The sequence below is a fragment of the Lepisma saccharinum genome, chromosome 25 (genome assembly GCF_977018435.1).
Source record: "Lepisma saccharinum chromosome 25, izLepSacc3.1, whole genome shotgun sequence".
Taxonomy (NCBI): domain Eukaryota; kingdom Metazoa; phylum Arthropoda; class Insecta; order Zygentoma; family Lepismatidae; genus Lepisma; species Lepisma saccharinum.
In genome coordinates, this window is record NC_139253.1 from 42,224,403 (window position 1) to 42,248,867 (window position 24,465).

The 24,465-nt window shown below is 36.8% G+C and overlaps 1 protein-coding gene across 1 annotated transcript; it reads right to left on the reverse strand.

Moving 5' to 3' along the window:
* Positions 1-14,461: 14,461 nt before the first annotated feature.
* On the reverse strand, positions 14,462-21,889 carry LOC145978676 (uncharacterized). Its single transcript, XM_083111451.1, has 2 exons — positions 21,789-21,889; positions 14,462-16,138 (listed from the first exon to the last, which is right to left on the reverse strand). The coding sequence occupies exons 1-2, from the start codon at positions 21,797-21,799 to the stop codon at positions 14,470-14,472; spliced, it is 1,680 nt and encodes a 559-aa protein (XP_082967577.1). The 5' UTR covers positions 21,800-21,889; the 3' UTR covers positions 14,462-14,469.
* Positions 21,890-24,465: the final 2,576 nt, after the last annotated feature.

A 24,465-nucleotide genomic window follows, 5' to 3' on the forward strand; every position in this document is an offset into this window, starting at 1 on the left:
CCGGGTTCGAAGCCCGACCTCGGCATGGGTGTTATTTGTGCTTGTCTCTTCATTAATTGTATTGTATCATCTTCGCAATTAACCAAATGTGTCAGCGACGCTAAGTAGCATAAATCAAATCATTGATTGATTGATTGATTTGTTTTACTTTGCTATTCCTACACTTTTGGCTAATCGTCAAGATGATACGATAAAATTGATGAAGGGACAAAAAATAACATCCATTCCCAGGTAGGGGTTCGAACCCGGGATCTCTGGTTTAATAGTCAAATCAACATGTTTTGTATTTTCGAAAGTGGGTGGGATTAACGTGTGCTTCTTTTCAGTAGTCCTTCCTCATTTTGCAATCCTTTCCTTTCTTTGACGTTCTATTTTTAGGAATACTATGCCCTAAACGGAAGGGGGGGATTATGACCCACACCAACCTCTCTTGGGCACGCCACTGATTGCTACCCCAAGTGTCGACATCACCGCACGTCACCGTGAAATTGTATGAACCAGGAATACTAGTTACATGGATAAATTTTCCTTCAATACAAGTCCCCTGATTTTTAGTGTTAAGATATAATTAAATGGCCTGTTGCATTTTAGTTTTATTTTCTAGGGCTACCAATATCAACCAATATCTTGTGCTATATTACCATTCATGGTAATCTAATAATGTACGTGGGTTTGATTTAATTTAAAACAGCAATTTAACAAAACAATTGAACATCAACTTACAAAGACATTAAAACATTCTAGATGTGCCATAATCCATCTTCTACAATTTTCACCTTCTTCCAAATTACAGTTCCAGTCTGTAGGGTGGTTTCCCCAATCTGGAAGATTGTTTTGGATTGTTCACAGATTAGGTAGTAACATCTTCCTAGGTATTACAAAGTTGATATGACAATAATACCCTGCACAAGTTTTCTCCATAGCAGGGCAAGGTGTAAACCTGGCAACTCGTAATGCACCTTAAACTGTGTGTCTGAAATTGAAACTTATTTCCAGCTGGCAATCTTCCAACCATTTTCAGAGTACTTTTTATGTTTTGGACCCACTTCTCAGATAAACCATTACAGGGAGGATGATATGGCGGTGAATGAATAATTTGTCTTCCCAAATTAGTACAAAATTCTTTTAAGCTTTATTTCTGAAGACGATGGTCCATTACCACGTGCTATTAGACTAAGATATCAATGCCTCTCAAAATATTCTTTAAGACGTTTTATCATTTCTTCACTAGCTGTAGACTTAACTTCCGAAACTTCTATCCACCATTGATCAACTAACAATAAACATGTGCAACCAGCAAAATGAAAGAAATCTAAATGAAGTCTTTGGAATGGCTTATCTGTGTTCCTAAGCTTTGTATTTATTTCTCTGAGGATTGTTCTGAAGTGCTCGATACTGTTGACAGTTAATCACTTATCTTTCTTTCCATATCAATATCAATTTGCAACCACCAATACATAGATCTTCCTAATTGTTGTAATTTCCACAAGGCTAGAGAGAGCAGTGAGCAAACACAAGAGCAACATCCAAGGAAGGTGCAGAAGCACGTGTCTGTTGATTCTGGTAATGAGGCAAGCTCGGAAGACAGTGACAATAGTGTGAAATTGAGCGGGAAGAGATATGATAAGGAATTTAGAGAATTACAAGGGAAGATTCCAGAAGTGCAGATATGGAGAAGAATGGCGTTCCTAATTGTAAATGCTACAAAAACGCTAATCATCCTCCTACAGCCACAGACTTTTTCCTCCTGGGGTCAATCAGTGTGGATGCTAATGAGGAGTGAACTGGTGCAGACCAATTGCTGTCCCTTGCACTGCACAATGTGTTCCTTTCAAACAATTGTACTATCTCTCAGATAATGCTAACCAAACCCTGCCTACAGGTCTATCAATTTTCTCAAAAGGAAGCAGCAGACATTCCTACCAAGGAGTCTATGAAGGACTACATCTCATCCTCATTACCAGCTTGCTATATTACCATCCATAGTAATGTAATAATTTATGTTGGTTCAAAAAAACATGTACTTCATGTCTGGAAAAACACAACTTTACAAATCTCCATACTTGACAACGAAATCAACAAAACAATTGAACATCAACTTACAAATACATTTAAACATTTTAGATGTTTCACAATGTGGTATGAGTAAGAGAAAATATAGGTTGGAATTTAATCACTGATACTCGCTATTTCTTTTCGGAAGTTTGGGTGTTTTGCAGAGTCCACAAAAATACCATGCAACCAGGCACGTAGCTAGGGAGGGGGCAGATCCTATAGATCCACCAAGCTTTCTGAAACCTCGGAAAATATGCGAACTAACCGGCCTCCCCCACCCCTTCTTTCACCCCCGGTGTTTTCTCTGGCGCTGGTCGGGAAAGGACCGTCCCACTTCCGCTGATACAGTGTTGCTAATTTTACTCTCTTCAAGAATTCGAGGAGTGTTGTTGTGTGCGTAGACGTGTTTTTGAGTAAATGTAAAATGTCAAAAGTTGTGCACAGCAGTGAACGAAATTTGCTACTACGAATCATCGAGAAGTGTGAAGTTGAGAAAAGAGACGGGTGATATTATCCTCGCGATCAACCCCTAAAGAGAGCAGTATATCTAACGGGACGGTCGGAGTCATTGCTTAAAAAACTGAAAAGAGAGAAAAAAGATTTACAAACCCCTGACCAGAAATTGTCAACTCCTGGTATACGGAGACGTGCTCGACAGAATAAGATTGTCATTGACGACATGGATAAGTCTATACTGCGAAGAAAAATCCATGAAATGTACGTAGTGAAAAGAGAAGTTCCTACAATATTGAAACATTTAGCTATTGCTAAGGAAGAAATTAATTATCGGGTGAGGGGAAATTACGGAAAATTATGAAACAAATAGGCTTTAAATTTAAAAAAAATGTAGAAACTCTCGCTTAGCTCTGGTTGAACGAAGCAACATTGTGGTTTGGAGAGCAAGTTATCTTCTTGTGATTAACAGATTCCGCAACGAAGGGAGGCCTGTTGTTTACATTGATGAAACTTGGATTCATCCTAATTACAAAGTAAAAAATGTTGGCAGAGTTAAGATGTGTCAGGTGCAGGGGTGCAGACTTGTCAAAAAAATTGGGGGGGGGGGCCCTCTGATCACTGAAATAAATTAAATTAATGAATGACTCACTCTCTTCCTTTATTAAGTTTTGGCCTCAGTGTTCGGAATCTCGTAAAAGCCCATGAATTCCTCAAAAATATCAACATTTTTATCCACAGTTCGAATGCAGAATATTAATTTTAATTGTCCACGGATGGATATGTCAAAGTTTCGTCAACCATAATAGCAAAATATTCCCGACTTTTAATATCTGCTACCACCGAGCGCAAAACAGATCTTCCTAATATATCAATGATCTCGTTCTGAATGTCATGTGAGAGCCATTTGTAGCTCGAAGCCCCGAATGTCCCATCCACTACCCTAGTTCATGCACATCGTCTTTTGAAACTCTTTTTAGTAAACATTTTAATAATACTAATAATTACATACTAAGTATAAAGTAATAAGTCATATGTTTTGCTGTCTCTGGTCATAGCCCCCCCTCCCCCCCCCCAAAGTTGATGGTTTAGCGGTCTCAGCCCCCCAAAGTTGATGGTCTAGAACATTTCAAATGTGTATTGAAAGTTAAGTTCATGTGGCACAATTCAGAGTGAACTTTACAAGAGAAGCTAAATAATACATTAGATCCTCTTAAGCAAAATTATTTGGGGGGCTCTGCCCCCACATCGTTAACATTGGGGGATGGGTCGACCCCTCCCAAGCCCTATGGAGTCGGCGCCTATGGTCAGGTGTCTTCACAAACGACAGTCCGGGGCAGAGACTTAGCATAAGTCACGCCGGGGATTCCATGGGGTTTGTTTGAAACGCACTTTATATATTTCAGGCCAAAACAACTTCTGGCGATTCTCATAACGAAATGCATTCCGAGAACTTCGAGAAGTAGTTGGAAAAGAAACTTATTCCGAATCTCCCACATAGAACTGTCATTGTTATGGATAATGCCTCCTACCACTCAATTCAAACCAATAAAGCCCCAAACACAAAAAGTAAGAAACTAGAGATTCAAGAATGGCTATTAAAAAATAACATCACTTTCGATATCGAACAAAGCCAGAATTGTTGCTGAAAGTAAAAATAATCTTCCCGATCCGGTATATCGAGCTGATACAATTTTGAAAACCCACGGCCACCACGTCCTTCGACTTCCACCATATCGCTGCAACTTGAACCCGATTGAGTACATATGGAGCACCATAAAGCATAGAGTTGCCTCACGAAACGTAAGTTCAAATTTGAGAGAAATAAGGGCTCTTACCGAAAGTGCAATTGACAGTGTCACAGTGCAGGAATGGGAATGTATGTGCCAACATGCCATCCGTTTGGAAAAAGAATATCAGAGGAATGATGGAATTCTCGAAGATGAAGTTCAAGCGTTGATTATAAACCTGGAATCAGGTTCCGAAAGTAGCGATGTACATAGCGACAGTGACAGCGAAAGTTCGAATTCGGACCTCTCCGGCATAGACACCTTATAATCTGTCTCTAGGCCAACCGGAGGCAAAAACCTAAAAGTAAGTTGCTTTTTTTTAAAAAAAATATATATAGTTTACATAATTTAGAATATTAATCTTATGTGTTTAAATTGTTGATATCCTTCTGCGAGACAGTTGGCGTTTTTAACTTTAGTGTCCCCCTCCCTTCTCTCTCTTATGCTATGTTATTTGAATTACCACATCTAGAAACGAAACTTAATATTCGGCCTGCATATTTGTTTACTTGCAAACCTTTCACGGCACACGCCCACTTCTAGATTTGGCAACACAGGGGGGAAAACACGTGTTTCTGCTATCCCTTCCCTTGCCCCAGAGTTCCCGAGTTCTCCTCCTAAACGTTCGACACTAGCGCCACTTGTTTCTGGCCAGGGTTTCAAATAAGTTGGTGGATCTATACAGATGTTTCATTGGTTTATAAACCTGCAGCTTTTTATAATTTTTAAGCAACTGTAGCATATAAATCATGAAGTCGACCTTACTTAATCTGTCTCTGTGTTGCCTGGTGTTTCGTACAGTGGCTTGTCCAGAGGGGGGTGTTGGGTGGATTTCATAACCCCAATCCTGAGCATGCCACTGCCTTCGTGGTATTCACTACTTTTCCTTTTCTTGAATTCGGCTGCTCACTCTCGTTTTTTAAAAACTCGCTCTGCACGCTGATAGCACGATGCTGATGGAAGGGTTAGCATATGGGGTGGGACATTGACCGATGTCTTTACAACAACCCTCGGAACTGCCAACTTGTGACATTCTTCTAATTTGTGTAGTCCCAAACACGTGGAGGATTTAAATTCTTCCCTACCCCACCCATTCCCAAACTGCTCCTTACCAGTCATCCCAGCCTCTCTGGAATTGTCAGTGTCAGCTTGCGGGGGAGCGATGACCGGGCCAGGGTGCACTCTGAAACACCACCTGTATGCTTACTTGTCAGGTCCCGAAATCAACGTGTGAGAATTCTGAAAATCCCACCACCATTGTTCAGTTAGCATTACATTAGTTGTTCTGAATGGACTATGCTACAAGAGCTAGAAGTGCAGCACTAGTAGTCTAGTAAAATGCACAGTAATTGTTGCTTAATATGTAACTTGTATTGTTGAAGCTCTTTGTCTTGTGCATAGATTGTAAATTCTTTACTGTAACGTGTTTAGTTTAGCACACAAGTGTTAAGATTGTATCACCAAGTACTTTTAGTAACTTTTTATGTTAGTGATTTTAACAAGGTAAAAACATGATAATTCATAGTGCGTGGGTTTTAACTCGTAATTTGAAGGGAGTTTGAAACGCTGCAGCCAGCTTAGTTCTGATCTTCTCCACCCACCTCAGTGCTGCCACCAAACATTATATAAAAAGAGCAGCGAGGCCTGGAGCTCAGGCTACTGCCAGATGCCGACTGTGAAAGACCTGGTTCCCAGATCTAATCTGGATGGCTCCCCGACCAGGTTCCAATAGCCAAGCAGCCAGAAGGAAGGAAGGAGGAAAAGAAGAGAAGCAGATAACCTACGTACCAGGTCTGCCCAATACGAGCTTGGATTGTTTCCCTTAGGTTTTCCCTTGGATTTTCCTCCCGGCCCGTCCCTCGCAATTGCTTGGAGGACTCCCACAGGCCCACGCCCATCCTAAGCAATTGACTTGGATGCTTTCGCATGTGTCCCCAGACTGCGCAGCACGTGACGACTACAAAGGCTGCTATTGGTTCTCGCACAAATGGATGCCCCTAAATTAAATAAGGTCCATAACAACCTCCAGGCACCTCACTGCGAGGAATAAATGAATGGTCCCTGTCCTCCCTTATCTTCAAGACCTTCAGAGCAGTAACGATATCAGGTGTAAGTGTGCTAAACAGGTAATTTGCATGGGTTTAATTGTAAATAAAGTTTTACTGGTTGACTTCTTACCTTTCCTTACTAAACCCCCCAAGCCCTGAGATACTTTGAGTTCATGTCTACGGTTGGCCACAGGTTAGCGTACATGGGTACACTTTTGCATCGCTTCCTGGTGCAGTTTGTAGCATGCAGTGTGTAGCATGCGGGAGGAACGTTGCAAGTTCTTATATTTTAATGTCGCCGCTTACAATTTTAACACCTTTATTAGAGCTGTTTTAAACCCGCAAACTTAAGTGGATAGTAATTTGTTTTCTCCTCTCATTCACCTTCACTTGCGCTCGAGTGATCCTATGTTTTGGTTTGGTTTATTTTTCTTCGCTTTATTTGCTGCTTTTGGCTAATTGAGTGATGACATCATGAACAGACTCACAAAGAACACACATGCCCAGATCGGGATTCGAACCCAGTGTTTTTTACACCATAGCGAGCTATGCTAACCACTCTGTCAGGGAGCTCGGCTGTCCCCATGTTGTCATGTTTATAACTTGCCTCCCTTGTTTCGATGTCAAGAACTTCAACAACAACTCTGCTTCGTTGTGTACAGTTTTCCTCTTCAAGATAATACAAGCACTTGACGCTGATGTAGAGAAGAATGCAACACTTAGACAACGCAAGGTAGGATTACACTAAGGGGCCTGAAGCCCCTCCAGAAATCATACAAATATCTAATATACGTAAATAATGTATAGAGATAGTTAATTTTACTTCATTAACAGGATTAAACAGTTAATTTTACTTCCTTAGCAGGATTAAACATTAGATCGAAACAAGTTTAATGTATAATAGAGAAACCAGGTTATATTTTTATATTCTACCATTTAATCCAAAGAATAAATGGATCCACAGCTCTCACAATGTATGATTTTCTTTGTGAGACATCGCACAATATAAACTTCATGGGTAAAATTTGGCACTAACTTTTAAAGCCTTTTTCTTAACTGATTGTGTAAAAGTTAATAACAAAATACAATAACTATAAATTTCAGTACACTAACTGTACAAAATATAAGAAAAACAATGGACATCTCTTGTGTTGAATATTCACTCATTCCATTTATATAATAATAACAATAAATTTGGATTAAAATTGGTTTATTTTTAATAACTTACAATAGTTATTGTAAAATGACATTTATAAGTGTCGTAATAATTATTATTATCATTATTATTATTTCTACTAATCAAGTTTTATCAGTTGCCTGCCCCCCCCCCCCTCTACAAATATTTCTGCAGACGCCTGCGCTGATAAGAGATGAGCCTCCACCCCCAAAATAAAATCTTGGCTATTGGTATGCATGCAATACTTTGATGGAGTCTAAATATCCTGGAAAATTATGCAATATTGATAATTTTCTTTATTTTTACAATATTATTGGAAAAATTGACTTTGTGATTTAAATGATTATCACATGTGAAATTATGGACATTTTAAAGCAAAAACACTAGCAGATTGCCGTGGTATAGATCTAATGAAAAACTTATATATTAAAATCTATTAATACCTGAACTACTTCAACTTGTTACAATTTTTAAATGTCTGTTTCGATGGGAATTGGAAAGATTGCTGCCATTGGTATTAGCTCGGTCCTATTATTTTTACTCTTCAATTTTTTTTCATTGATTTTGAGCACAATTGAGGTAGGTGCAGAGTTAAGATTTTTTTTAAAACTATTGTTGTAGGACTTCCAATTTTTCCTCTTTTTAGTATTTTCATCTCATGATTTTCCTCTTTTATTTCCAGAAATGGGATGAGGCTATCAGCAAGTGATCTCATGGATATGGCAGGATTTGAAGCCGTGGACTACAGATGATGCAAAACCTCCAAATTGAATGAAGCAAATCATATAAATAAAAATGTTGTTAACTTTGCATGTAATGGAGACTGCAGGTTATTCATTCACACTACTATATTGATAGGTAAGGAAGGTTTTAAATAATTCACAAGAGTTATTCTGCAATTAATTAACAAAATTTCATGAACAAATTACTTTATTTTACCATTCACATGGAGAATTTGTATTCAGGAATCAGAGTTTGCCTGGCTGGCCCAGCCTAGTTTCCCCCCACATGGGTTTTTTCAGTAAAATCCACCTCGAAAAAATCCAATCAAAAAGTGGGTTTTATCAGAAAATGTTTTAAATTATTGCTTAAATACTTGTGAGGTTCTGCGATTGTCAAATTGTTTTGGAAATCTTGTAAAGAAAAGGCTTATCAGAGCTTCGTCATCATCATCATTCGCCGGTTCCTGCTTCTGGCTGGGTCGGCATGGAAGTCAAGGTTCTCCATTTTTTCTTAGTTTTCCACCACTCCTCTCTGTCCATGGTGTTCCAATCTTGTCCTCTTCTCCTAACACACTTCTGCTATCTGCTTTTTCCACCCACATCTTGGTCTCCCCCTTGTCCTTATTCCCACTCCTTGTGCATTGTAAGCTCTTACTGGTAGTCTTTCTGCATCCCTCCTCTTCATGTGTCCGAATCATCTCATCCGTGCCTGACTTATTCTGTCCTGAAGCTTCACCACCCCCACTGTCTGCCGGATCTCCTCATTCCTTATTCTATCCTTTCTAGTCTTCCCCTATATGCTCCGTAAAAATTACATCTCCCCTGCCTGCATCTTTCTTTTAATATCTCTGTGTCATTGTCCAAGTCTCTGCTCCATACATAACTATTGGCACATAGTATGTGTTACATAGTAGTATTACCTTCTTTCATTTCATAGGTACATCCCTGTTCCATATTAATCTTCGAACGCTTTGATATAGTCCACCACCCATTTTTCATCTTCTGTTTACCTTCTCATCTATTCTTCCACTTCTCTCAATTATGCTTTCTAGATATTTGAAGCTCTCCACTACACTCAACTCTTCTGTGCGCATCTTTATTCTTGGTTAATTTCTGGCTCTGTTTCTTGTTATTAGCACTTCGCTCTTTTCTGCAATGAATTTCATTCCTGTGTTGAAGCAGTTTTAAAACTTTGTGTTGTATAGTATTTATGGATTATTTAATGGCCTATGGCAGCTTAAAGGAAATGAAATAAATAATATATTTGTAGATGTAGCATAATGCATTCCAACATAGGCACAATACTGCATTCACAAAATAAATTGTGTCATAAACTGAAATTCAGAATGGAATATTCACCGATAGTATTTACTAAAAATTTGCTGCATCTTGAAAAAATGTACTTTAACATGCTTAAATTTGAGTATTGTTGCAGGGGAAAGGTAACACACCTGATTGGTAGAATTTAAAGTCTCACTGTAAACAAGTTACACCTATTGCTTTTTCTTGTGTTTGTTAATTTGTTCATAATAACAACTACTCAAAATTGTGTTATGTTCATAAGCGATGATGCATCCAAGTATATGTTTGATTGATTTGGTTTATTTTACTTTGGTTTTCTGCCACTTTTGGCTAATCTCGAAGATGAGAATGAGTGATTATATGATAAAATTGATTAATAGACATACAAGGAACTTCCATGCCAAGGTCGGGACTAGAACGTGGGACATCTGGCATCATAGGCATTTCTCTTCTTAAAATAAAATATTATTAGTCCTTACTTATAAGAAAGTACCAGTTTGGAGTACCGTTGTGTACTGCCAGAAAAAAAAAAGCTCTGATTATTACATACTTTGTACCCTCCTTCCCCCAATAGTCTGATTGTGTTGGGTGTACCAAAATGTATTTCCTCAGGGAATGCAACACTGAAAACTGATCACAAGGCAAGAGCATAAAATATGATACCATCGGAAGAGTAGAACAAACTGTTGGACATATATTTTAGAACATAATATATTAACAGAAATATAAAATAGTTTTAGATTCAGGTAACTAAAACAATACAAATTGAATGTTACAATTCATTACTGCCAGGGGAAAAATATATTTCATGTTAAAAATATGTATTTTTAAATATAACCTGAAAAAATACAGTTCTCCCCAGTTTTTTTCAGGTTTCTTCTGAGAAGAACCTGAGAAAAACCCACCCGTGTTAGGTTTTTCGAAAAAACATGGGCAAAATGCCAACCCTGGTGTAATGCACATGTGTGTTTAATGCGCACTATGGTTTTTGATAAGGAAAAGTATCAAACAATTATGTCTCGTATATGATGATCAGTACAATTCAGGTTCACTAAATGACTTTCTTAGGTGTAAGTCGTAAAGCTGTTGCTATGCCGATCAAGAGCAAATTACATCATAGGTAAATGTCTGTTATATCGGAGACACATTTCTAACGCATATTTTCAGTTGCAAATGGTTCGTACTTACCAATTGTGTACTGCAGAACCTATTTCAAGGTGCCATTATGCTTTTTACACGAAAATAACTTCGATTTTTCACATTACGAGTAATTCTTTTGGGACCTTTCTTCCGTTGCGGAACATAGAATATTTCGCGCACAGCTGTGGATCATCACGCGTCGTGCTTGTGTTTTGTCGATTTGGAGTGGGCATGCAGTGTTGCAACCTTCTTAACCGAAAAATACCTACTTACATGTTCATTATGTCATCACAAACCATTGACGGATAGCCCCAAAAAACCATTCCCGATAGCCCCAAAAACCATTCACGATAGCCCCAAAAACCATTGACGAATAGCCCCAAAAACCATTCACGATAACCCCAAAAACCATTCACGTTAGCTCCACGAACCATTTCCGGCAAGGTTAGGTTAGGTTGGGTTAGGTTAGGTAAGCATAGTTCAAAATATAAAAATAAAAAAATTCTGGTAAAAAAGGGCACGTTTGGAAACACTTCTTCCTCTCGCGAGACCGTGTGACATTTGACACTCGCGCCATCTGCAGGTTCATAATGGAAACAACGGCATAATGTTGTCGCTTCGCACCAAAGGCTACTTTATTACATCAAAAGTGCTTATTTTCTGTTGTGCAGCATTCCATAGTGACAAAATACCTCCACGATGTTTGGTAAATGCAACAGAAACTCATTTCCGTAAGTAGTTTCTCCTGTAAATTTGAAGAAAAGTGTCTCCGATATAACAGACATTTACCACATCATATGTATTCAATGAGTCCCCTGTTACTATGTGGACCAAGAGGAGAATATCGTCTTGTGTGAGTGACCAACGTACGACACTTCCCCCCCTCTCCCTCCATGGTGTTTAGCATCCCCAAGCTCTCACTTCTGCAACCAACTTGTTTATTCTGTAGTAGAAGTAACCGAGATCAAAATTATGTTTACTGTACTCGGGAAATTATTTTCTATTATTTCTCGCCTGACAAATACTGCCGATACACATCCCGTGTGACAGGATGTGCATGCTCGAATTCTGCCAGAACGGTGTGACGCTGTTTTTCCCAGTGTCGCAAAACATTCCTTTACAAAGTTCCAAATCATGAGAAATGGCCATTTCACTTTTATAGTGTTTTTTTTAAAAATTATTATCACTAAAAAAATTCAAGGTAGTAATTTGTATTTGCACCTGTTGATATGTACTTGTTATATGCAGTGACAGAGAAAACATGCATGGTTTTAAAGTCTGCTGTCCATCCTAATTATTCCCTTCATAAAACACACCACAGTTTTTGGTGGCAAAAATTTAGGAAAAAAGTGTGCGTTATACATGAGTAAATACAGTAAGCCAATATCACAACTATTTGTTGTTATTTTTTTAAAATTTTCATTCAGTTAGTGTACTAAAATGCACAGTTATACAGCCCCTGGCCATTATTATTAGACACACCACAATTTTGTTTTGAAAATAATAGTTTTGAAAGGGAAAATTATACAAAATTCACTATTAGTTATCTGAAAAATTTCCTGTACGTTATTTGAATCCTGTCAAATACGAGTAGTACGTACAAATGCACTTTCTTGCACAACATTGATAACAATAATGGTAATAGTAATAATAATACATAGTAATGTAATTCGACACAGTGGACAATTTTAACAGTTCGCTTAATTTTCACATTAAAATGTTGCAATATAGTTCTTTGTGGCTGAACTTTGATTATTGTAATGAACAATATGAAAAGATGAGGTACTGTTGTTACGAACAATAGCCCCAACACCAAACGTCGTTGTTGTTGAACAAATATGCCGCAGTTCAATTCAAGCTCAGTTGAGAGGAGGACGTCTTGCGAATAGTGAATTGTATTTGTAGTGATATTGTTTTTGTATACTGTCAGTATATTTTTTTAAATTTAATTATTAACATTAGAGAGTCATGGGTAAAAAAAATGACTTGACATCAAGAAAGATGGCTGAAATTAAGACACTAATGAAGACAAAAATGTTCTCTAATCGTGAGATTTCTGGACAATCTGATGTGTCTGAAGCATCGGTGAGGCGAATAAAGAAGAAAATTGAATATGGTGGACAGTGTGAGCCACAAAAGAAGGACAGATGTGGACGTAAAACAATTTTTACTCCAAGATCCTTACGCTGTTTGAAGAACATTTATCTCACGAATAGATTTGCGAGTACAAAGGAAGTTAAAGATAAACTTGAAAAGAGTGGCGTTCGTGCATCTGAAAGAACAGTAAGGCGTAGGCTCTCTGATATGAACCTGAAGGCACTCAGACCTGCTAAGGAGCCAAAATTAACCCCTGCTATGATTTGTAAACGTTTTCGTTGGGCAAAAGCTCACAAAGAAAAAGGTTTGAACTTTTGGAGATCTGTTTGCCTTAGTGATGAGTGCACGTTTGAAATCTTGGGGAATAAATCTCAGTTTATGAGAAGACGTCCAGGTGAAAAAATACAATCCTGATTGTGTTGTGCAGACTGTCAAACATCCGATAAAAGTTATGATTTGGTCAGTCATTAGTGGCAAAGGTACAGGATGTCTGTATTTGGTTCAAGGAACAATGAGGCAAGAACAGTATAGGGAAGTGCTTAGAAGAAAGTTGCTACCTCAAGTAAGAGAATGGTTCCCAAATGGAGAACCGTTCGTATTCATGCAGGATGGAGCCTCATGCCATACCGCAAAATCAAAAAAACAGTTTCTACAGAGTGAAAATGTTCCTCTCTTGCCCTGTCCGGAAAACTCTCCAGATATGAACCCAATTGAAAATGTTTGGTACCTAGTGAAAAAAGAAGTGGCAAAGCAAACAATTACGACGACAAAAATACAAGTGTGGAATCACCATCCGCATATGAAAGAGACAGTACAAGCATGCATTGATAATATGCCAAGACGAATGCAAGCACTGATAAAGACCAAAGGCGGCTCAACCAAATATTAAAATTGACTTTCGGTCATATGTACATATTACATAGCTAATATTCAAGAAACACAGTAAGAAATTATATTCGTAACTATTAATGTATCAAGTAATTGTTGTTTTTGTTAAGGTTCACATGTAATCAATGTAATATTTCATATAATAAATAATAAATAAAAGAAATAGAGAACAACAAAAAAATTAGACATAATAACATCCTTAAAATTTTGCATAAAATTTGGAGGTGCGTCTAATAATTTGGCCAGAGGCTGTACTATTAACTTTTACAACACCTCAATCAAGAAGAAGCTTCAAAAGGAAAGCAGAAATATTAGTCATAGTGTTTATATTGTGTGAACTCTAACATAAAACTCTATTTTTGGAATTTTCAAAACTGTGAGACTCCTGTATTTATTCTTTGGTTTAAATGATAGAATGTGGAAGTATAAACTGTTACTGTATTTTAACCATAATTTTTTTCAGACGTACCGCAGTTGTTATTCTGTTAGAATACTAAGTGAACTTGATTTCTGACATTAACAACAATAATGAAAAAGCTTTCTACTTTTTCCAACCTGAAATTAATTATGCCAATTTTGAAAAGAGGGTGGGGATGGCTATTTGAAGAACCAATTTGACAAAGTGGACGTAAAATATATATTTTTTTTTGTCATCATACTTATCACTTAAAAAAAGACACAAGCAGGAGTGTTGAAGATATATTTCGATAATGCTTCATAATTACATAACAACAACTATCAATTAACAAGAATGAGGTACATATTGTTGTAAATTTGAGTTGACAAGAATTGTGGCTCTAATTTTCTAACTGAACTTTTATGATGACCTTTATCTCATTTTTCCCTGATAACTGAGTTGCTTTGAATGGTAGCCTTCCAACGTGACTTATTTTTTTATAGTGTTGAAGAAAGTATTTTAATTCTTCTTCATTTTCTAGGAAAATTCCTTCACATATGAAAAACTGCTTGATACTTGGAGATCTCCTAATAGCACATAATTTCTGCAGGAAATCCCTGGGTCTCTCAATTACATTGTCTGCACTGAATGTTTCTAAGTTTGGTGCACACTCTATGGCACTGAGTAAACATTCACCAGTTATGTTCCCAGTTAATGCCATTACTGTGAGATATTCCAATGACAAATATCTCTGGCTTTCTCCAATTAATTCTACATTTGTCCACAAGAAGCAGGTGGCATGTAATATCAAGTGATGTAGATTTGGGCATGCCTTCAGTATTAATTTTAAATTAAATATTTTTTTATCATTTGAAATCCACAAATCCGTTAGCCTTGATCTCAGGTTCGGTGACAGTGTCCATATGTCTGTGTCACTATAATTAGTTTCAGTTTCCTTAATGATGATGCCTTTGAGAAGTGGTAATGTGTTGAATGTTGCCAGAGGTAGGGACACTGATGACGATATCCTAAACTTTTGTGCCACTAAATTCTTTGTCTTTGAGCACATGGCTTCCACAAGGCTGAAGATCTCTGTGTCAATTTTTTCAATTTTTACGTGTGCAAGACTTAGTGATGGTAGACTTGTTCCATTGATTTCCATGCCAGCATCTATCCTGGCTTGCCTGTAATTCCTAAAGAATGGCTCCAGATCCATCGAAGCAAATGATTTTAGGTTCGGAACCAGTTCCAATACTGCAATGATTCCAGTGTAGTCGATGTCCGTGCACATGGTCAAGTCGAGAACCCTAAGTGTGCTGCAAAGTGCACTTTTCTTTCTCTTGTAGCACTTTGCAGATTCTCCAGGTGGTAGAAGTTCTTTCAGTGGTGGGAATACATTTGGTACACCCCATACAGTGCTATCCCAGTCAATATTTACCCAACACACCTCCTGAGGCAATTTCTCCAAGGTTTGAGTTAAAAAGTGTAGACCTTTGTTAGTCACATGGGAATTCTGTGCATTTAAATACTGGAGACGATCACAAGTCTCACCAATAAGTTTCATTATATCATCATCACAGATTCTGGTCAGGCACAACTTACACAGATTTGATCCATTTAGTACTTTTCTTAAATGACTATTGTCTTCGAGTCTTGAGCTAAAGGTATTATCGAAAAAAAATCTCAATCTTACGAGATCTCTTCCAGTCTCTGAAAGCAGTTTCAGCAATCCATTGAGACATTGCAAGTCAAATTCCTTTGTGAATGTCAGTTCTAAGCCATTGAAATGCTCTGCAAACAGAACTTCAGTAACAAACAAGCTTATGGGATACCCCTCTAGGTCATCCAGTTGCTCTTCTTGTATAATATTCAGTGTCTTCTGCAGGAGTTTGGCTCTCACAGTTAGAGGTAGCTGTGAACATACATTCCTCACTGCATCTTTGTTTTGTCCAGGTTCTCTTTTGTGTGCACATATAATCTGGTGTCCAAACTTGTTGTACACAATATCTTCTAGAGATTGGGCCAGTAAGAATTGTGGCCTGAATATCCACCATCCTACTGGTACATTTCTGAAATACATGAAGAATATGCTAATTATGAAATGAGTAATCTTGTAACAAGCATCAGTGTGCTTGTAATTATATCCTGTTTGTGATCACTAGGATACATTGCATGGGTAAGGACTAGTTTTATCATTGCAGAAGTTGTTGATTGCTAACTCTATACTTAGTTTAGAAAATATTTGCAACATTCAGCTTATAGTTGAGATGCGTTAGATTCACACCCTAGAATGTGTGTGTTGTTCAGGTTGTGCAGTTTAATATTTGAAATTATACTGCCAGTTTATCATAGGCATCCACTTCCTGTATGCCCCGAACCATTAGAATGAAAAGTTGAATAATTATTGGGGTTGTGATGAGGAAGTTCAGAATTTTTTTTGTCTCTATTTTGCATTCTTTACAATAGAACGTCATGCTTAATTAAAATACTTTCATTTTAATAGCAATAGGATGAAATAAGTAATATTTCTAACTTGTTTAGCTGTGTTTATTACCCCTAAATTAAGTTATTGACAGCAAAAATGTAAAATACTCGAAGTAGGATGCATAATGTTTAGTGTTCTTGCTTTTGGTACTAGTAGTCTCAGGTTCAATTCCTGGTGAAAGTTTGAATGTTTTGGTGTTGATCCAGCATTATGCTACTGTTGCTTTCAAGTAGATCACCCAATGAAAATCTACTTGACAGTCCTTACCCGTCAAAGAGCTGTTTGTACCATAGTGATTAGTTTCTGTTAGTAATACAAATATCACTTTCTGTTCTTAAAGTTATGCAAGTTTATATAGTAATTAGGGAAAGGATTTTAAGGTGCAAAATTATGGTTGGAAAGAGGAAAAAGAAGTTTCTGAAAATGTTTTTAGAAAGGTGGAAAAAAAGTTGCTGCTGATAAGATGCCTTTATTCAGGTCTAAGCGAGTTACATTAACATTCTTTATTCAACACGGTGTAAACGTGGCATTTATGGGTTTCAACCAACTTGTTATACTGGATTATGCTCTCAACATTTCTGTGTTGTCGAATGTAAGTCGCTGATGCTTTGAGCTCAGGAGATCCTTATATGTGGAGAAACTCCGCTCAACATCAATGGAAACCAATGGACCATATCTTGTAAGCACACAGAAAGGGAGTTCAGTCGAAGTTGCAAAGGCTTCCACATTATCTTTTGCTACATTATCTTGGGAAATATTGGGGTTGCATTGATTGTATTACACCATTTTATAGTTCTTGTTCTGCTCTACAAAATGAGACTATGTAACTTCTTAAGAAGAGTGAAAATCATTTATTTTTATATCTGTTTTTTTAACAAAACATGAAATAAAAGGAAGGAAAAAGGTGCAACAAAGTGTGTTCATTTTACTTGATTTCATGTCCTAAAATACATATCTCAAATGATCGATATGAAAACAGCTATATTTTTGGAAAGGTGCTGCATCTTAAAATCTGTCCCTATAAATATTTCAGTTTGGTGATGGATAAGAAAAGAAAGCAATAATAATAATAATAACCACTTTTATTGAAGCATTATTTAATATGAATTAATTAGCACCAAATAATAATGATAAAGGAAATATTAAAAATGACAAAATAAATAAAAACATCAAAGTGGTGCTTTGACTAGTTGTGAACAATCTGTGCTATGGATTCACATAAAAGGAGGGTGTGTTCCCTTGGTTCACCATTGATCAGTTACGCCAACCATGATGCAAAGTGCCCATACCATCACTCAGCATAACATATGGTCAGCTGTCAAGGTCAGCAACTCCTTGCTATGAACTAACTGCTGCAAAGCTTGCCATTTCTTCGTGCGCATAAAAAGATGTCGTTTAGTAGGTGTCAAATGCTGTCTGTTCAGATGGTGATCAAACACTTCCTGATTTGAATTGTTGCAGCATGATCCAAATATGCCTCACAGTAAAGCATTCCCAACTCTTGCTTTAACTGCCAAGAAAGGTTAATGCCAACTCGATCTGTTGTTTCTTGCACTGTTCGAAAAGCAGTTTAGGCATCCACTGAGTACAAACTGCCATTAACCTAACTTTTGGTAATTATTCCATGGTGAACTGTGCAAGAGATTCTGACACTGTTTGTGTTGAATGCTTTCATCAGTCATCTGAACTATTTCATCACACAACAATTGACTAGCCAACCTTCTCACGATGGACATCTAACAGTTGGGCTGAAAAGTTCGTAGGCTGATTCATAGATGGCGTTACTAGAATTAAATCCATGTGATTTTTACTTAGTACTAACTTTCAAAAGATACGTGTATAAATTTCACAGCTGCCGGATAATTAGTTCGTGAGATATAGCATTGTGAGTGAAGCAGCTTTTGTTACTGTGAAAAAATGGATAAAAAAGAATTTTGTGTGTTAATAAAGCAAATCGAAAAAAATATTTTTTACTATGTTAGCCTACGAACTTTTCAGCCCAACTGTTATTTGTTTACATTTGAGCATATGCTGTTATTGTCTCGCACCACCCATGCTCATTACATTCTCTCCATAATCTTTGCAAAGTCGACAGTGGCTTTAAACAGCTGTTGCTGTTGCTTTTTTTTTTTTTCTAAGAAATCTTTTCAACTTCAGCACACAATTTCAACAGCATTTGTTGACTAATTGGCTAAGAAAGAGCAGCACTTAATTCATACTGCTACATCTGGATGCGTACTGGCTCGTACTACACATCACACCTGTATCCTCACTACTTCACACACCAGAAAAAAAAAGACAGAAGTCATTTTCTGAGCTGACCTTGTATATTTTAAAGTGACTATCCATCTAGAAAACATTCCACCTGGTTTGATTCTTTGTGTCAATTAATTTGAACATCAGGCAAATTAATTAATTCAGAATAAAAGACTCTCCTTGATTAACAGAAATTATGTTCCACCTCACCCGAAATTTACAATATTTGGCCAATAACAGTGGTGGAGATATAATACAAGCAATCCAAATACTGCTTGCACTTATAAAATATCTTTGAATGTACACCGTGTCCATAAATATACTGTCATACTTTAAAGTGGTATTACGTCGCTTTGGATAATCGTATTTAAATGAAATTGGGGAAATTGAAAGAAGAACTCAAATATTTTTGTGCATGTCAACAATGGACAACAATGAACAAGATCAAACATAGAAACTGAAATAAATTCACTCCTGACAACAATGGAGGATGCGGGTTCATTGTTGGATATTTAGCAGGCAGGCAGGTTACATGTGAATGTTTTCCTTTAAAATTGTGTTGTTATTACAGAAGATTTAAGAATGTAGTTGGTGTGTTTTAGAATATCATTACACGCAGAGTTTGGTGAACGTGTTGGTGTGTTTTATCATTCTACGCAGAGTTTGGTGAAAGTCTTCTACAATTGGCTGCCGAGGTCACCTGACTTGACGGTCTGTGACTTTTTTTATGGGGTTACATAAAATATTGTGTCTATGTACCCCCAATGCCTCAAAACCTGCAAGAACTGCAAATTTGCATCACTTCTACAATCCAGTCCATCCCTGTGGATATGTTGGAGTGTGTGTGGCATGAATAGGAATATCGCCTTGATGTCTGCAGGGCACTCGTGGGGGGCATTCAATGTCCATGAGTTGTAAAATAAAATATTTGAGTTTTTCTTTCAAATGTCACCAATTTCATTTAAATACGATTATCCAAAGCGACGTAATACCACTTTAAAGTATGACAGTATATTTATGGACACGGTGTATTTAACCCTTATATACCATCTGAGACAGCCTGGTGTAGGCCACAACACTGGAAGCGTTTTCAGTGGGATATGTAAATAACATTCTTCATCTCGGAGACTATGAATGCTAGGGTACAAATAATACCTGGTTTTGTTCAGTACAGGTTACGCTATAAACCTATGGTTGAAAAGAAAACAAAACATAGAGCATCTGACTGCCACGTGACACCAGAGTTCAATTCCCAGGGTGGGTGATCTAAAATCAGAAATTTTCTGTCCTTGTCTACGAATAAAGCGTCTTCGTTCCTCTACCACCCTCAAATCAATGGGTACCGGGGAGCAACCGGGTGGGGGTGGGGAAAGGCATCCAGAGCATGTGACACCACATTATTGATAATGTGTGGGACCCTACCCCCACATCCTCTAAATGTACCTACATGGCACGGGGAACTTTACCTGTAGAAGAATAAGACATTATTGCAAAATGTTTATTTTATTATAATTTTTTTTTACAAAATTTAAACTTCGTGATGTAATCATTGCGGAGACCTAAGGGTTCAAAATGGTACCTGAATATTGCCTGATGTGTGTTCCATTCTTGTGGCAAGAATTGTGCACTTTTTGCTGATACATTTTGGAGGAAAAAATGTTTTTCTAATATAAAACCAGACTTCTTTTTAGCAGGAAATGCATCCCTTCCACCCCTAATATTGCCAAAATCAAAATAAACTTTACTTATGACATTACCTCAAAGCTCATCTAACACTCAAAACATGTATTCCCAAACATTACCTGAGTCACAGTATGCTTCAAAAATAGGGATATGCATTGTTATTATTGTAATGATTATTATGTCCATCTTCTGATGAACTCTGTATTTTTTTCTTTAGAAAAAAGTGGGGTAATTGGGCAATATAATTTACCCCTCTCCCAACATACTGTATTGATTGCATATTTTCTCCAGAGTACCCTTCGCCACAGGCTGATAATATTAATACTGATTAATAAATTCAAGAAAAATTGCAATGAACTATATCTCCCACCTCACCCTAGAATAGAGGTCATGGTAGTGGCTAATGTGCCTATGAAAGCATTTGTTCCATTATACAAGTAAAGCAATTCCTGTGTATCTTTATGTAGAAATAGTGCAATGGGATACTGCCGAATACATTATCAGCCTTCATTAAAAATAATGTTACATATGATTTTGTGTGTTAATACAGTGTATGTACTTAAACTTGTTTTCTATTTGCTGGTAGCTTAATTACTATTGTGGAAGGAATTGTTTTTAGCTTGAACTGTAGGACCCAAACAAAATATGGCAATTTTTATACTAAGGTCCACTGTTCGTCCCTGAAAGACCAATATCCACTGATTTTTTAAATCTTCTTATCTGCACACAGTTATTGTGATTTGTCAGACAAATGTAGTTCCCTTGGAAATTGAGACATTTTAAAGTCTCATCAATGAACACCTGTGTTCACTATTTTTGTTCGTATTGTAATACAGTAGTTTTGTTTCATTGATTTTCTTTAATAATGTATCTTTTTGTTAATTCAAATTTTTTCATGTTCCCTTGAAGTTCAAATTGAAAAGAGTCTGCTGTATATGCTGTATGGTTTGCTCAAACTGGGAAACATTGTTAATTTTGTTTTCAGTTGTTTGCAAAGTTTGAAATAAACTTTCTGAATAATTTATAGATATACAATAATGTAATAAATATAAGATTAAAGATTGCAATGTTTTTAGTAATTAGCTGTATGTGTACACTTTGTTAGGGTCTTACTTTCAGAATATCAGACAACTGACAAGAAGTAATGGACACACACACAAGATTCATCTAGTTCGATACCCAGTGGAGGCACAAGTGGTTCGGATCTTTAAACTGTAGGTCCAGTCCCGATTAGCCTTACTGTGCATAAAGTGGACTTGAAGCACCAAATCAACCAACAAGATTCATCTACTCACTCGGCAGCCATTCTTCAATTTATGTGGTGTGACAAGGCATGTGCTAATATTTATTTATTTTTTCTGAGCACAACTTGATATTCACGCTCCTTGATAACAAACTTTAATTGCTTTGTCATTCTGCAGTATCCAAGCAACAATTTGAATTGTTATGGGATTTGTTGGTGATTTTTTTCTACAACAGTTTTGTTGCTGCTATAATGTAATGTAATGTATAATGTAATATAATAGTAATTAGTTTTACCACATTTTTGAATTGTTGTTTTAAGTCTACTTTATGCACAGTAAGGCTAATCAGGACTGGTCCTACAGTTTAAAGTGGGATCCGAACCACTATGTTCCTCCAGCAGATATTGAACCCGGGACCCCGTCCATCACAAGGCGATGACACTACCTACCACTGCACCATCGAGGAGGCCTATTTTTTTTCTTCTTTTTTTTTTAGTTTATTAAGTGTGGCTAACCTTGTACTACCCAAACCATTTAAATTATAATCAACACATTTCAAAATCGGGAACGAAACTAATTTTTCCCCCTTTGTCCATGAGCTCATATTCATCCAGACAACATATTCAGATGAAAGATTACACAGATTAAAGAGCGAATAACGTAATCAATATTGACGGCTCACTCAGGCTATAACTTTTTTGCAAGAATTTTGTAATACGGTGCATGGTTTAGGAAATGTGTGTGTGGGAAGGGGGATCAAATTAGGAGCACGTAAACAATACTGTGACTGTGATAACTGTTTTAAAACGATGGCTCTTGAGTTGAAATTTTTGTAGAGACTAGAAACTTTGAGAGTATTTGTCAATCTGATATTGGAATTGAGCCAGATCGGTCAACGTATTTCAAGATAAGGGACAAAAGATTGACTTTTTCTATGCTGCAGTAGCTCCAAATTCTGCTGATATTTTTATATCCATGTTTAGATCATGTTTTCAGATTGATGATGTAAACTTGAGACTAACTGAAGGGATGCTCTTACGTTTAACATGATGACAATGTCATCTGAAGGATGCTTTGCACAAATCTTTGTAGCTGATGGCTACCATTCCTCACACCCCCTCTCACCTTGCAGAAAATTTTTAATGGAGAGGGTTGGGGGTCTCCCATTTGAATCGTGGAGAGAAAAGAACAATTAACAGATGCCTTGAGATTAGATTATATTGACAGTAAAATATATTTCTTTGCATTCTTAATGCTTTAATTTTTTTTTTTTAGTTTTATTCCACTTTTTCCAGTTTTTGTCAATTTCCTCCCATATTTCTACCTGTGATATATCAGGACAACATCAAAAGCAATCCACCCAAAAATTCACTTGAGTGCTTTAGAAAGAATTCTATTCGTAACATGTAAGGCGGTCAAGCATTGTGCCATATGATTGGAGAACAAGCACATTGTTGCCAAATCAAATGTTACGGGAAGTACCAAATTCTTTCATCTGCTGCATTCTGTGTATCGGCCAAGTCCGGGCTATCTGACTGCACCCTCATATCACAAACACCAAACTGACTCAAGAACTGTTTTTTCTTTCCTGTACCAATGGAGAATTTTGTCTGTAACATTAATGCCTGGTTTCCTCTCTTTGATGGATATTGATTTAGGTCATTCCTGCTTTAATGTTTAAATTTCAAGTGTGTCTCCAGTAGAAATTTACTCACATTTTTGTTAAAAGTAACAGTAACAATAATAAGTTACTTTTCACAACTAACTACCAAGTAGCTGTAGAATCATCACAAATTAAGTAAAAAAAATAATGTACTTAATAATTTTTATGCTTCTGTAATACCATGACAATACCTTGACTTTACACATGTGGTATTTTATGTACAAGGTAGATGATCACGGGAAAAATCTCGTTAGAAGTATACGTGCTTTCTGCTATTTTAACTTGTGGGTCATTCCATGTCAAATCATCCAGAATTTTGTAAAAATGTCACCCACCATCTCCGATTTTGATGAAATTCCGTATACTTATAGAACTTTTGATGCTGATTACAAAAATGACAACTTTTTTGAGATTGGTCAAGGGGTTCAGAAATTACGAGTTTTTAAAAATCTCCGTGTACGCCACATGCGGCTCCACTTTGAATGACACGCATTAGGTTATAAATTATAGTATCTTCTCTCAGGTTTACCGTAGAAACTTCAAGTTTCTTTTCTTTTGCTCAGAATAGTGTAAGCTCTCATTTAAATAAGGTTTCAGATCAGTGTATCAATAATCATGTATTTTATGTATAGTTTCATGTATTTTTTTAGAAAAATAAATGACTAACTTCAAGAGCGAATTTCGTGCAATGCCCCCCCTTCAATTTCCCCCAAATTTTATATACAGGTAGCTCAGAGTGGGTACTAATGTTTGATGGAAAAATTGGGATGGGCGGTTCAGAGACAGGGTGATAAAAAAATAATTTGCATTAAAACTTAATCTTATTAAAAATGCTTATGTATTTAGCACAAAGTCTGAAGTATAATATGTTTTGAGGTATAATATTCAAAATTTCTGTTCACTATGTGTGAAGGTAAGCATAGGCGTAACCTGGTGGGGGCAAAGGGAATCATTTACCCCTCCAAAATTTATAGATTAATTAAAACCTACAACTTAAATATATTTTGTGAACCTCCTGGCACTTGAGGAACAAACAAAAAAAGAGTAATTATTGTGATTTTTCAA